This window comes from Plectropomus leopardus, chromosome 16 (assembly GCF_008729295.1).
Source record: "Plectropomus leopardus isolate mb chromosome 16, YSFRI_Pleo_2.0, whole genome shotgun sequence".
NCBI classification, from domain to species: domain Eukaryota; kingdom Metazoa; phylum Chordata; class Actinopteri; order Perciformes; family Serranidae; genus Plectropomus; species Plectropomus leopardus.
In genome coordinates, this window is record NC_056478.1 from 14,097,685 (window position 1) to 14,113,975 (window position 16,291).

Here is a 16,291-nt window from a genome sequence, read left to right on the forward strand (position 1 = left end):
CTTACAATGTATGACAATATATTAAGGTGTAATAATATAAAATATATCTTCATATCAGAATGTATAATTTTTGCCAAATAAACACCTGGCATCTTTTCATAAGCTTACAATTCTATTATAGCGTGCTATAAACCCTGTATTAACTGTTTAAATAGTGATTAAAAATGCTAAATGGATTTAGAAAAAGACTACCAAGCAGCTTTTGATGTCATTTTGTTGAGGTAAAGACGAGCCAAAAAAAGTCACATTTATAAAAAGACATGTTTTATTGTTCATCCTTCATTGGAAAAAAAAAAGTTATTCATACAGAAAATTACTCACATTCCTGAGAACACAGATTGATCACAGTAGATGTCAGACAGGCGCTGGGGAGCGGGATCATGAGCTTGAAATGAAGCTATTGTTTGAATAAACATCAGTGGACAGAATAGACAATGTCAAACTTCTCATCTTCCTGAGACGTTTAAAGACACACATACACAACCATTAAGTTACAAGACTGGTGTGGCAGGAAAACAACTCAAACTGAGGAAGGATTTAGACTTTTCATAAAGCTGTGCACGTTTCTGTGCATCAGCTGAGCTCTGAGAAATGAACGTCAGTAGTACAGCATTTCAGTTGCCTGGACAAAAGACGCTTGAATCAAGACACAAACAAGAATCTATCCGTTGGCTTTTGCGAAACACTTTTTCAATTAAATTCAGACATTTGTGTTTATGTCAACCAAAATGTGATGGCAAATTGATGTATGTCAAACAAGGTCAACACCACACAACACTGGTCAAGATATTACTTCAAATTTGACAGCCTTCCTCCTCACTAGACCTGAGTAGACAAAAGAAAAACAGCTCCATCTAGCGAAACGCTGGGCTCACTGCACCCGACAGCAACTGTTTTCAATACTTAGTACTGAAGGATTTACAAAAATCCCATTTATACCAAATTGGAACTGGGCCTCATCCTTACTGTAATCAGGCTGGGTGAAACTGTCTCAAAGAAACAAAACAAAACAAACAAACAAAAAAACAAAAACAAATATGCATATTAAACATACTAGGGATGGGCATTTTCTTATATTGATTAATTAAAAAAGATGGAAACAATTCAATAAATCCAAAGACTACATTTAAAATACTGTCTATAACACACATGAATTAACTTCTTATCAGTTTTAAAGTGATATTGCAAATTGTATTATTATTATGAAAGCTGCAACAACTAATTGATTAGTTGTCAATCAATTATTAGCCAACCAATTTGATAATAGTTTAATTAGCTTGAGTCACTTTTGAAGTTAAAATCCCTCAAAATTCTCTATTCCAGCTTCTTACGAGTGAATATTTTCTGGTTTCTTTACGTCTCAATTGTAATCAAATTGAATATTGTTGGCTTATGGACAAAACAAGACAATTGAGGATGTCATCTTGAGCATTTTCCACCATTTTCTGACATTTTATAGACCAACAACTAATCCGGTTATCAAGAAAGTAATCGACAGATGATTCAACAATGAAAAGACCTGCAGATTGCTTCGTTTTTGCAGCAAAAAAGGCAATGTTGTTGCAGTAACAATACAATGAAGAATTTATTTTCCACTAGATGAAACAATAACAATGTTAAGACAGTTTTACAAGCCTCCCTAATATAGCATTCTTCATAATATTCAAAATTGTAGAAACAAAAAATAAACAAAGACAATGATTTTAAATTTGCTTAAACCTGACCACATCAGCCTTATAGGAGCATATTTTTTCATTTAGATCCCAAACGTGTTTGATGTTATGTGTGCTTCAGCAAGACAAAACTTCTTCACATTGACATGAAATGTAAAGATTTTTCACAATTTCCAGTCATCAGTAGTTTTTAGGAAGTATATGTGTCATCCCAAATAATTGGTTATTGTTAGTCATAATTTATTTTTTTTAATATCCATACATAAAGAGATGCCACCCTGTTATTAAAGCTACCTCTCACTGCCTGAGTTTTATGACCTCCACTAACTCTTCATCATATATAGTTCAACATGTTCACCTGCATACTTTCTTTCACAATATTTTCCTTTAAATGACCACTGTTGCAAATACTACTTCTGATTTTTTAAAAAACATCTAACTGTCCAAAGTTCTTAACAGTACAGAGAAACTTTTTCCCTTTGCAAAAAATTAATAAGGTTAGCAATTGGCACAAATTTGAGGAGAGGAGACTTAAAATCCCAAACAATCTTTCCTTTTTACCTATTTCTTAAAGAAATTAACTATACATTTGTCATGCCCATCCCTAATATATCAACTTTTCCTAAGCCAAATGTAATCCTATTTTGAGAGCTATTTGTCTACTAATATATATAAACCTTTGCAATATAATCTTTGTAAATATAGCATTGTATATGAACATAGAAAAGCATGGCGAGCAAAAATGAAGGGCTTTTTTTAAGTAGACTGAAGCAAATTACTCTGAGACAAGATTTAGAGGACAGCCTTCCAACAAGCTTTGTGTGTCTAAATGGAGCACGATGCTTCTTCAATCAGTAACCAAAGAGTAAAAAATGAAATCAACTATAAACACAATGAATACTTTTGCTTGTTGTTTGTAACTCACTGTGGCCAAACTGGTGTTATGAAGAGCAAATTGTGCTTTAATTTGGTGTAATGACATAGGAACTATAATCACACTTAGCACAGGAAACAAAACACAGAATAAAACAACTGCAAAGGATGCAAATTATGGTCAGCACTTAACAATTCAAGAGCCAACTGAAACATGAGTGGAAGACGAATGTACTTTCCCTGCATATCAGGTCAGATTGTCTCAGGTCTGAATATATTGTGTGCTTTTAGCTGAAATTATAATCCATGACTGATCTGCAGATTAAGCCTCTCACTTATGACCAAGAAGAAACAGCTCCTCTGTGCAGCTCCAGAGGGATTGTTAATAGTTCACAACTTTCTCCTCCTCAAATTTAGCACAGCAAACTCATCTCACAACACACTGCGTCCTCCGGAACTGCCTCAGCTTCCTCTTCCTCTTATACTCAAAGTCTGCCTGCGCAGCAACTTTAGCTCTTTAGAAGAAACAATGTGGTGCGACACGACATGTGAGAGTCTAAATCCAATGTGCACAGACAATAAAATGATGACATGAAACAAGTTATAGTGACTTCATCTCCCTCATTGGTGTTTAACTTAGTCTCGGGTTTAATGTTAATGTTATTTGCTTTTCTAATGATGTTGACTTAATTCTAGAGCACTACTTACTTTACTTTTATATTCACTTTTTGTCTTACTCAGGGCCAAAAAAGTCCAAAATACTGTACTCCCCCCCCCAAAAAAAAACAGTTTTTAGTAGACTGAGAACCTCATACATACATACCCTGACTAACTTCACCTTTAGCTTAACTATTAAAGGATAGATTTGCATTTTTCAGCCCGGGCCCTTTTTTTCCCATGTCTGTGTCTCAGTGACTAAACATTTTTTGAAATTGGTCCAGTTTTGAGTGAGAGGGCATCAGCCGAGCAAATGGCCGTCATGTAAACATGTGGGGCAACTGAGCACCTTCACTGTATCTCAATTAAAAGTAGTTTTTTTTGCCACAGACTCAGATTGTTATTGTAAGTGGCGTTCTTACACATCTTACAAGATGAGACTTGCTGCACGTAGACAAAAAACGGTAATGTGAGCTGGAGAGAGAAGTAACCAGATTTGTTTACAGAAGATGTTATGTTACAGATTTTTAATGTCCTAATGATTATTTAGCTGATTTCAACACTGTGGAAAAAGGCCTTTGGATTCAATAGCCGAGCTTATTAATTTGAGCCGGAGTATCTGGATGAAGAGCGCCTACTAAGGACGTCAGTTCCAGTTTCTTCTGCTTTCAATAGCCTGACACCCACTAACTGGTCACTAACTGGGGAGGAAAAAAAGTGAAGCCTTTTCCTTTTAGTCAGACGCGTCATTGCCTCCGTAAGCTTTAGCATTGCATTTCAGCACTTTCTATTTAGAGGTGGTGACAGTTTGTTTTGTGACGTAAATATCTTGATTCCACATGTTGATGCCGGCCAGCAGCATCAAGGACGCTCATTGGGTGATCAACTGGGAAGGCCTTCACGGTGCCAGAACACATTGCTACAGGAACACTGAAACCACCCTCCAGTCTCCCGACGCGGATCACCCCGGTGAGTAAACGGCTACATTCTGACCGAAAACAAGTCTTTTAGCATCGCTCACTATGTAAGGTAACTCAAAACTGAGCCATTTACTGAAAGGGGCAGGCAGGAGGGAGCCTGGAGGACGGGCACAATGTTTCCACAGCAGCGATGTTGGGTCATTTTTGACACTAACTGTAGAATCAGTGGCTTCACTAACATTTGCTGGCTATCTCTTACCAGACGAGTAACCCGAATGGTGCGCAGCAAACAGAAAAAAAGCTAAATAAACCAACAGATGTGTAACCAGACAAAAATATTCTCTGCAATTAACGACGAGATGAGAGCGAGAGAGAGAGAGGGTGAACAAGCTCTGGTTACTCTTTCTTTTGCTCACATTTCTAAGTCTTCCTGCAACAAGTCACATCTTGAGAGATTTCAGAGTGAGACTTCCACTTGATGAGACAACAACAAACAGACAGGATCAAGCAACAGGTGAAGAGATTCTTCAGGCACTAAAATTACAATCTGAGCCTGTCTGTTGTGAAAAATAACCACTTTTAATGGAGATACTGTGGCCGGGTTCAATTGCTCCTTATGTTTTCATCGTTGCACAGCAGCTGCCCTCCCTTTCAATATTGGCCCAATTTCAAAAATTGTTGTTCACATCAGTCAGTTAGACATGAATATATGGGGAAAACAGGGTCCTGGTTGAAAAATGCCAAATATATCCTTTGGCCATAATTTAGAAAGTAAACAAACATGTTAAAAAAAGACAAATAGACAGTTTTGGCACTACTCTACAAGGATCTCCTCAGTCTTTATGGGTTCCAGTGGGGTGCCAGAGTTGGACAAATCAGAGCCTTCGTCTTTGGAAAACTCTTCACGCTGCAGCAGCATCCCGGCGCCCGGGCTCCCCTGCAGCCCCACTAACCCCCCTTGAGTAAAGCACAAGTGTTTGATCACCTCGTTGGGACTGGAGAAGGTGGTCGCACAAATGTTACACTTGTAAGGCTTCGATGAGCCCATGAACATCGCCTCCATCTGGCTGGCATCATCGCCTGCGGCGCACAGCTCCATGCTCTGTCGGTCCACCATGGTGTAGGTGTCGGCGCCCTGGTTCAGGCACACGTGGCGGGCCGCCTGGTTGGCCCGGCAGAAGCTCTTGCCACAGGCGCTGCATTTGAAGGGCTTGCCCGTGTGGATGTACATGTGTTCACGCCAGTGGCTCTTCTGGATGAACTTGCGCCCGCAGGTGGAGCACTCGTACTTCCGCCGTTTTACTTCCCTGTCCAAGTCAGCGCTCTCCAGGTTGTCGATGTCCGCGATGTCTGACGGAGGCGGCGTGTCTGCCTGAGAGTTTAATCCTCCCGCCCCCCAGCTGGATGTGGACACCTCAGCTCGGGGAGAGTCCGAGTTGGTGCCTGAAACAGGCGTTTGCTCGCTGTCGCTGATAATCTCCACCGCTGTGGTGGCGGCCGAGGTACTTGACCCCGCCTTCATTCCCTTCAGGGCGCCCTCTAACTCGAGCATGCTGTTTTCTCCAGCCATGACAGGTGAGAGGTCACTGCTGGGCTCAGCTGGCGCCTGCAGCGCCTGGTTGTGTTGGAGGAGGTGCTCTCTCAGCAGACTCCTCTGGGTGAATCGACTCCTGCACAGATGACAGGAGTAATGCTTCCTGAAGGAGGAGCTCCTCTTCATGATGCTCGGCTTTACGTGGAGGATGGCGCTTGCTGAGGAACCATCTGCACTTAGCAAGTCCATCCCCGCCTCGTCTACTGTAGGCTTGGTGCCGCTGGTTGAGGCCTCTGCGTCCGGTGGTGAAGAAGCCATCTTGGACAGTAATGAATTCGCGTATGGAGCCGTGGTGGCTGGCGTGGACGGATACTTCCCCTCTGAGCTCAGCTGCTCCATGTCGAAAGGCGAGGAGAGCTGCCGTCGAGCGGGCAGTCTAGCGGACAGCCCTACCTGTTGGTCAGAGATCTGGATGCCGTAGAGGGAGGTGGAGAGGTTGATGCTGTGCTGCTCAGCGTGTGAATACACGGACTGGCTGGCCTCCTGTAAGAGCGGGTAGGCGTGCAGGAATCGGACCCCCTGCTCCAGCCGTGCGGGGTCTATCAGCTGGGGTGCGAGCTTGCCTGTGTACATCAGGTTGAGGAGGTAGCTGAAGATATCTGGCTGGATGTCAGCAGCCTTCAGGCGCACACAGTCACTGAAACACAAAGACATTACAGTTAACTAGTGAACTGACGATGTCTCGGATCTTGGTGCTATTAGATGATGTGTCCGTTATCATCAGCAGTGACGGCTCTTCACTTTTTCACGATATGAGGAAAATCTGCTTATGTTTCTCGTCACAGGTTGCTGGAAACTTGCATGTGAATGAGACTACGTCCACACTTATATGTTTTTGTTTAAAAAACACCAGCATTTGCTACGTTTACATCTAGCGGCAACATTACTAAACCCCTAAACCAGAGACCTTTTCAAACGCTGTGGCCCCTGCTTTAGTTTGGGCTGGTGTTTTAGTCTGGACGGCTAGAAATAGAGACTTTTGGAAATGACGACATCTGTTTGCTTCCCGATTTGGTCCCACAGGTCACGATGTGACAAGCTTAAACATTATAGCCAAGTCTGTCTACATATTGTGATATTATCCTTCTTGATGGATACTCCTTTCTCGTTTCTATGGTTTCCTCTGGTGATGGATGATAAACCCGCCTGGTGGTGTATTGAAATGTGTTCCAATATCTAGTAGTGTCTTCCCCCCTGTTAATGTGAGCACAGTGGTTAGGGTTAGGGCTAAGGGTTTTGTTCAGGTTTAGGTAAGGAAAAACACCATTACTGCTCTGATATGTCGCCATGTTTGCATTGCAACGTCTCCTTATCGGTTTTCAGACACCTTGAACTGTTATACTCATTATATTTTCAATAACAGTTTGCCCTTATCATTGGCCCAATTTTTTTTAATTTTGTGTATCAAACCTATCAACTGCATTAATAGACAATGTGCCTCTTGTTTTTCATTTTAAAATGGCATTTTACATCATACAAGTGAGGATGTGACCTAGATCTGTTTAGGACTGTACATCCTTCGGGGAGGAAACCTTGCCATAACAAATGATCAGATTTTGATGTTAATGCCCTTACAGACTCTTCAAATTGGCACCTCGATCTGTTCCACTGATCGAACAATGACATTAATTGTGAATCAACATACTAGAAAGATTAAGATACAGTCCAGAGATGAACTATAGAGAAAAAAACCTTCAGTGTTTGACAACATGAGCACAATGACGCCTGGACCACGCTGCCTACCTGCACCTGTGTACGACGGCTACATGCTGAACTGCTGCGGCTCACGAATGTGTGAATTTCACACAGACAGCGTTTTTTTATTGGCGCCACTGTCTGCCATCCTTATTTTTCTACATGAAGTTTGCCTCATATAAAAGCCACAATGAAAGCCTTGTGTTAATAAACGAGGATATTCTGCTGACAGAAAAGCTAGAGGGCTTTTAATTTGATAGGGAATCAAGAAGTGTTGAGTTAAAAAAAATAAGTTAATATATTTTTTCTAATATCTGTGAGATATTTTACACATATAGATATTGAAACTGCACTGCTAATGGATAAAATAGGCGAGACTGTGAATCTCTAGTTGTACCTGAGCGCGCTGCTCATGTGGGCAGTGCGGCTGCTCTAACCTGTTTCGATAGGCGTCAAACAATGTCTAACATTGACACAGTAGCTGTAGTTTTTGCCTGTAGTGTAGTGTAGAGCCGGGTAAATTCTCTGAGATGGCGACAAAAATATGTCTTAGCCTGGTACTGAGCTTGCGTCCGATACCACTGTCAACACGTCCTGTACCTGTCCTGATGGATGAAGAGCATTCTGAAGTAGTTGGAGAAGGCGGCGAGGACAGCTTTGTGGGCTTTGAAGAAGACATCTCCGATAGCCACGGTGCAGTCGCACAGGAAGCCAAACTCCCTCTGAGCGTTAAGCTGCTGCAGCAGGATAAGACCATGGTTGGCCAACTCCATTCTTCAACCTGCACAAAAGGAGCACAGACACACACACACAAAACAGCAATGAGTTTCCTGTCTGGAAGGAGACCGGAGTTTATTGTGACCACAGTGTGTCAGGCTGACGGGGGTGATCTAACGACCTTGTAAAGGCTAACTTTGAAACAGTGAAAAACCATTTTGAGACATTGGAGACGATTTGATTTGTCTGGCATTAATGTCACAGAAAATTAGGCCAATTAATCGTGTTGCTCAGCGACACAACAACATCCCAGTCTAATTTGATCATAGTATAGTGCAAGTGACATGTTTTGCACTAAAATCAAAAGCAAAAATAGGTCATTTGTGAATTCAAATTTCTTCCAGGACATCAGGTGTGCGAAACATTATCAAAGTGAATAAACTTCAAACAGCAGATCCTTTTAAATCAGTGACAGCCAGAGTGTTCAGGCTGTTTCTTCTGCAAGCTGCCTTCATAGTTAAAACCAGCTTAGTACACAGACAGTGGGGTTTCCTTATTGACCTCTTACGACAAGAATACATTTCATTAAGAATGAAACGGTTACCAGCTTCACATTAAGCCACAGTTAAAGTCCCTACTCTGTGCATTAATGTTTGAAATGCATTATCATTGGAAGCGTGTTGGATTGTGGTCTTTCAAAAAAATAAAAATAAAAGTTAGGGTTGCACAATAATATCGGCACATCATTGGTATCAGCACATATTGGCTTTAAAATGAAATACCGGAAATTGGCCTGTCTGCTGATTTCTGCTGATATCACAAACCCACATGTTTTTTTAATTGACAAAGTGAGCATGTACAAAACATCAACCTCAAGTTGAATTCTTTATCTTATTTTGCACAATGAATTAATAAAGTATACATTTAGAAGCATTTATTTTATGTCTCCATCTGCTGGTGGGCCATCACTATAAGAGTATGTACAATATAATGTTAATTACACTGCAGAAAACAACTCATTTAGCCAATAACTGATATCAATATTGATATGTCCACTTTTTTCCCTGCCTTATTTTAGTGATCATCGAGTCTCTTCTGTAGTGGAATAAACAGCACGCTCTCATCGTGATGGCCAGCCAGCAGACGGAGACATAAAATAAAATGCATAACATTTATCAATTGTGCAAAATAAGAAAAATACTTCAACTCAGGGTTGATTTTTTTTTTATTTTGTCAGTAACACATGTTTTGTGACATTAGTATAAATCAGCACGTTAGCCACTGAAATAATTCATTTTGAAAGCTAATATCTGCCGATACCGATGATATGCAGATATTGTCGTGCATCCCTACTCTATCGCAGTCTTTAAACCAGGAAAAGAAACATAAAAAATATAACAATATCTAAAATCCAAGACAGTATTTAATCTAATAAAATTGTTATCGATATAATCTCAATATAATGCCGAGCCCTAGTAAAGACTCAAGCTAATTACAAAACATTGTTCAATTTCTGTCACACACTCTAAAAAAAAGAGTTAAATCTATTCTAAGGACCCCTCTAATGTTCATTCTTCTTTAAAAAGATATCCACTTTGACGTCAGGTTCTCACATAAATCGAGCTACAGTTGAGTTCCAGCCCCAAAATATCAGTGAGAGAGGCACTGAAAACAAGTATGTAAAGTAGAATTTATTATCACTACAGCTCCTGTCTCTTTAAAAACTTTTAGGACACATCCTTTTGCATGACTTGGTTCAGATGCAGCCCAATCTGTCCAAACTCAATCTCAGGGGACATCTCAGAGCTATGCGCGTTCGGCTGACCAATCAGATGGGTGTCGTTGACCCTTAAGGTCACTGCAGGACTACAAGGGCTTCAGGCCATCACATGATCAGGGTTATGGGTGTCGACACACATTCCTCGAGCAGAACTGGTTCTACCCCCCTCCAATAGAGAATGGAAACAGCCTGTGGGCAGAGTGAACCTCGTTTCTCCAACACTTTCTCCACACCACACTGCTCCAAGGTATGAGGACGGGGACGTGATGGATACCTCATCAGCCAATTTACCTCAGATAATCAGAAATTTATGTCCCTGCGTATCTCCATGCTGGTTACAAAAACAGTGACAAAGCCCCCTGCACACATGTATTTCATCAGAGAGGTCAGAGTGCAAAGATGTTGGCACCACAGCGCTGCAGGAAAGGGCTCGGTTTCCGCATCTTGTGCAAGGGGGAGACGGCAGCAACAGTCACTCAAGATGTTAAATACTCGTCAACCGTTACTTCGATGTCCACACAGTGCCAGTTTTTTGGTACACCGAGCTAGAAATAATGCAGTACCTCAATAAATCCTGCATTATACTGAGGGTGGGATTATTCAGTACACCTAATTTATATCAGTGAGCAGACTAAATCTGAGAGCCGAATTGATCAATTAAGTAACTGACATTAAATCAGTCTAACACTATTTTAATAATAGCTGACTCTTTTTTGAAAAAATGCTTTGAGTCTCTCAAATGTGAAATTTGCAGCTTTTCTAATACATGTGACAGTAAAGGGAACATCGCTCGGTTTTGGACTACTGGTCAGACAAAACTATTTGCAATTTAATGTGCAGAAAATTAAATAAGAAATTAAAGGAACTTTTCACTATTTTCTGACATTTCATTGCAAATAATCAGCAGATATAACTGATCATGATATAATTAAATACTATACTCAGTGTGGTGGAGTAACCTACCTGTGATTAAGTTACAAAATGTAATTGTAGTCAGTTACTGAGAAATAAAATGTGATTAAATCATAATTACAGTTACTAATCAAAATGCTGGTGATTACGAAGAGGTTTTATCTCAATATATTCTTTTCAGGAAGAGTTTATCGGTAGAATATAACATTAAGACAGCATCTTTTTGCCGTGCAGGGAGACCTTCTCTTGGCATATTTCTGAACATTTTTCAGCTTTATTGCCCAGGTTTAAACATTTGTTAGAAAAGTAATCAAATGTAGTAAGCTGATAAGTTAACTAGTAGTCTGTGACACATTACCTTTCAAATGTAATTTTCCCAGCGCTGATAGTACTATATATCAGAAATACCTGTCAATAGCATTCAGCTTCATCATAGCCCTAAAATGACAATAAAGTTGAACCAACACAACTACAAAACAACTCAATAACTGATTAAAACCTTCATGATGGTAGGATTTATTTAATGGCTTTATAGATATATATATAAAAAAAACTTGTAACAGAGTGTACTCATCTTTTCAGTACTGTATGCTGAGCCTGCAGCGGCTCACCCAACACCGCAGCATCCCAATACATCCAACAAACATACATTTTTAAATTAATGATTACAACCCTTTTGTGCTTTAATTCCTACTTCTTCATCATGAGCCGTTTCACCCCTAAAAGGAAGCTATTGCTGTTCACATTAAAGTGAGCTCCAGATCTTTTCCTTTAAAAAAAAATCCCAACAACTTATATACAGAATTTTCAGTTGGTTTTCAAACCAGCATTTAACAACATGTGACTGAAGCACAAGATATACCCATAGCCTACTCAGTGCCAGCTGCTCCACATCTAAATGCTATTTCCTTCAGCCAACCAAAGAAAGATCCAAATTTCCACTGAATTGATTTCCATATCAATATTAGCTTTACACCTAGGGCTGGGTGACAAGGAGAAAAACAAATATCGACATTGTAGCTTTGACTATTGGTGCTATCACAAAATATTCACACAATGAGACTTAATAATCCTAAATAATCATATGTAATGAGGGTATAATGTCTAAGTGGGTAGAAAAAAAAATAAAACATGTACAGCCTGTAGGTTAAGAAAATTACATCACTTTACTGCAATGCAGGCTATAAGACCAAGAAAAGACAGGCTAAAACGTATATCACAATATCCAAAATTTAAGACAATATCTAGTCTCATATCACAATATTGATTTAATTGGACAAATAGCCTTTAGGCCCAACCGTATGTACATCAATCTCTTGTATGGCTTTATGCTAGTTTCTTTATCCTTCGTGTTTAGTCTGGCTTGTTTCCCAGATGTTTGGGATGGCATATCACATTCTGTCTTTTATTGTGGGATTTACATTGTCCTAGAAAGAGTTAAGTTTTGTAGCGTGACTCAAGGAAACAAGCATGGTTTCCCTCAGCCACAGAGCCTCCAACATGTATGTTTGTTGTCTACAGATCTTTAAAAGACTTCTGCAAAAGTATTAAAAAAAATATGTGCCTGACTGACACAACTTTTGCAAATGTGAATTCAGCCTGTATCCACATGATCCAGTAAGTTAGCCACAGCACCATGTGTTAATCAATACTAACTTGTTTGCGACAATAAAGCACCGCCCCTGATGTGATGTAGACACGTGGAACAGTTACTTCCGTAGTGCGATATTCTTTTATTCTGAAAATACACCCATAAAACTATCTGTGGAGGAGAATACGTGAGGAAGGTGAACACGCGATGGTAATAAAACAGTTGAGAAAATAACAGCTAATGTGCATAAAGCGTTTAAACAAGGCGCATACAAATCGAGGCGCCTAGACTGACTCCTGCCTCTGCCTACGACAATGAAGTTCGCTTCCAGTTCGTAGCTTCCGATCAGCTAATAAGGGGAGAGTTAAGGTTAAAGTAACTTGCATTGCTAAGTGATCGATCCTCAGCTTTTTGCACCTCTTACTGCTGTGAAGCATGTTAAACATCTAATATAAAGCCCCGACGCCCTCTGAAACCCACTTTCAGATTCATGAAATCTTCATTCTGTTTGTGAAAATGCAAAAAAGGAAGATTTCACTGCTTTTGATCACATGTTGATCACATTAGACCAGGTCCCTCCCGTAAACCACTATACTTAGACAGGTGAAACCTGGACTAGATTATCCCAGAGAGGCTTCACATTATTTAATCACAAATTTGAGAAACCAATATTGTATGTGTGAAATGCAAGAAAAATAAGTAAAATGTCTGCATTTTTGAAAAGTATACCAAATTGGGCATGGTCTCTGTCAAAAACCAAACAACTAAAACTGTGTGTCAAATCATCTTTGGCCTCTCTGGGATAATTTAGTCCAGGTTTAACCTGTCTGAGTATAATGGTTATTGAACTGGACCTAGTCTAATGTGGTCAACATGTGATAAAAGCAGGGAAATCGTCCTTTGTTTGCATTTTCACAAATAGAGTGGGCCTATAGGTATCACAAATCTGACACTATGTTAGAAATAATCTTTAGCCTTTCTGAAATAATGCAGTCCAGGTTTGACAAGACTAAGTATAGTATTTGTTTTTATCTAGACCTGGTCTAATATGGTCTACATGTGAAAAAATACATGGAAATCTTCCTTTTTTTTTGCTTTTTCACAAATAGAATATAGATTTTAATCACCATGTTTTCAAATACTCTTTGGCCTCTCTGGCTTAATCTAGTTCGAATTTGACAAGACTAAACTAAGTGGTTAAAGGTTTCACAAATGTGAAGTGGGTTTCAGCCAGCGTCGGGGCTTTACCTTAAATGTTTAACACGCTTTCACAATAAAAAGAGGCGCAAAGAGCTGACAATCAGTCGCTCAGCAAAGTTACTTTTCCCTTAACTCTCCCCTTATTAGCTATGATGCTGAAACCAACTTCACTGTCGCCCTTTGCCTCGGGTCTCTCGGTTGCTATTGCTAGCGCGAGAAAACGGACATGCACGCACGCGGGCGCGCGTACACAACACACACTCGTGCGGGGAAAGAGAGCGAGGGAGGGAGCGCGAGACGCAGGGGGATGGGGCTGGTCACGAACGCGTTTCTTTTAACTTCCCCGTGACAAATACAGTTAGCCAAAGCGCACACAAGTAGCCGAATAACGCAACAGTATCGGTAAACGAACCGGTGAGTGTGTATCCACGAACAGCCGTACCTGCGCTCGGGTGAAATCCGTGGAGTTTGCCGTGTCGCCGTTGTTTGTTTGTTACCGGGGACTCGTCCGTCCTCTCTGGGCTCGCAGCAGCTCGTACTGTTCCTCGCAAACGCAGCATTCGTTGGCGGCGGAGAGGGTCGTCCGTCGTTGTTTTCCGGTTAGGGGTTTTACGTTACAATCACATGACTGTGGGTAAAAAAAAAAAAAAAAAAAAAAAAAAAAACAGCCGTTGAAAAATCCGTTGAGCAAGGGGGCGGTTGAGTTAACGTTAATTTCCCGCACTGTGTAACCGCCGTGAGATCATCAACCTCCGCTTGTAGCCAGTTTTTTTCTGACAGCCGGTGAGTTTGAACATTAATGGCTGCGCTGACTCACCGTATGGTAGTTTATAGCCGCTGTGTGTCTGCCGTTAACGACACGTTAAACATGAAACACTGGTGTGACAGTGAGTGAAGCTTAATGTGTGTGTGCGTGTGTGTGTGTGTCCCCTCTGTCACTGAAATAACGAAATAACATCGCTTTGCACCAGTCGCTCCACATTTGCATCTGCATTTTCGATTGAAGCTGAGCCGGGTTTTCAACAAGTTAAAGGAAGTATACAAAATTTTATGTTGGCGGACCGGCTACATTTTAAATATTTTCATATAATAGTATAGGATATATCAATATCAAAGCAATCTCGTAGCCTTAATAAAATCAATTATATATTTGAATAGCCCAGATATCAAAAACTATTTGGTCATTATGAAGTTACTTTCCCCCTTTGAATCACAGTATTTATGATGATAAATAGGCAAAGACAAGCCACCAACATATTAACTCTTTGAAACCTGAGCAAATTGGATTGATTTTTTTCTAAAACATGGGAAGAAGGCAAAGAGTAATTTCAGAAGAAATTACCCAGATTTTAGCAAAAAATAAATAAAGTTTAATTGTTCAAGAAAATTACCTTTAAAAAAGGAGGGAAAAAACAAAGAAAAAAGTAAAACTAAATAAAATGGATCAAAGAAGTGAAAGTAAAAGTTATTAAAGTGATTAAAAAATTCTGTAAAATAATAATTTTGATGATTTAAATCTTGCATAACCTATGAGTTACAGACATAATATTTATAATGATAAATGAAACAAGCCATCAAAATCTTACAACCTGAGGTCATGACAATGTCACTTCTTAAATAATAGCCCACCATAGATGTAAAAAAAAAAAACGTTTTTATAAGCACTATTCAACACTTTTGGTTGGCCCATCAAAGTAAGTTTAACTCTTTCTAGATATTATTTAAATTGTTTTATTCTCCTAAGTTTTGATCTCTCAGACTAGTAAACTAGTACACTACTACTTGAAGGCTGACAAAAAACAGACACACTAAAAATTTAAGTTGTCTTAGTTTTGAGTGTCGAGTGAGGCAGAGGCCAGTAATTTAGACCGTCTAGACAGTAATTTTACCTCATAAGATCGATATAATTTTCTTCTTTTTTTAACCATAATTTTGTTATCTGTTATTGTGACTGTTCTTTTACCATTTTACCACTAGTGGTCGAACCTCCAGCAACACTTTGGTGCATTGGTCTTGCCATAAAGTTGGTTTTAATTTCTTTAAAGTGATGGTGGAGTTTCGACCACTTTTGATTTATTTGGCTTGTCCATGCACCTTGGAGGTAGGTGACGTGCCAGAAACCCTGCTTCTACCACTTCATCACCATAAATTTACAGTTCATACACAAAGGCAATTATAAAGTCCCCTATGCCTTCATTTTTAAAGGAAATTTATCACATTTAGGATATGAATGATATTTGCAAATAGGGGAAACTGTCCTGTCCCCCTGTATTAGGATCATTGTTGCTGTTGATGTAGTATATAAATGTAATAACCTCCCATTAACTGTATGACAGTAGATACTGAATACAGGTTCAATTGACGTCTGACCGTTCAAATCAGATAAGGGCTGCAACTAAGGATTTTTTTCTTCTCTCGATTAACCAGTTAGTTGTTTTGTGTATAAAAACATGTAATCGAGAAATGTTGATCAGTGTTTCTCAAAGCCCAAGATGCCATTTTAAAATGCCTTGTTTTGTCAACAACCCAAATATATTAAGTTTACTGTCATAAATGTGAATATTTTCTGGTTTCTTCACTACTTTATTAAGCTGGAATCAGACTTTTTGTTGTTGCCTTTTGCCCTTAAAAATATTCAGATTGATTAATCAATTATTAGTTAGTTGGTTAGTTAATAAG

At 39.6% G+C, this 16,291-nt stretch overlaps 1 protein-coding gene across 1 annotated transcript; it reads right to left on the minus strand.

Moving 5' to 3' along the window:
* Window positions 1-247: 247 nt before the first annotated feature.
* zbtb2b (zinc finger and BTB domain containing 2b) lies at window positions 248-14,883 on the minus strand. Its single transcript, XM_042503149.1, has 3 exons — window positions 14,055-14,883; window positions 8,013-8,193; window positions 248-6,354 (listed from the first exon to the last, which is right to left on the minus strand). Exons 2-3 carry the CDS (start codon window positions 8,183-8,185, stop codon window positions 4,938-4,940), a joined length of 1,590 nt encoding a protein of 529 aa, XP_042359083.1. The 5' UTR covers window positions 8,186-8,193; window positions 14,055-14,883; the 3' UTR covers window positions 248-4,937.
* Window positions 14,884-16,291: the final 1,408 nt, after the last annotated feature.

Bases quoted from the DNA above. Each gene is read 5' to 3' on its own strand.
- zbtb2b (XM_042503149.1), bottom strand. From the start codon at position 8,185: ATGGAGTTGGCCAACCATGGTCTTATCCTGCTGCAGCAGCTTAACGCT. The intron at 6,355-8,012 runs GTACAGGACGTG...TTTGTGTTTCAG, and splicing joins CTCTTCATCCATCAGGACAG to TGACTGTGTGCGCCTGAAGG.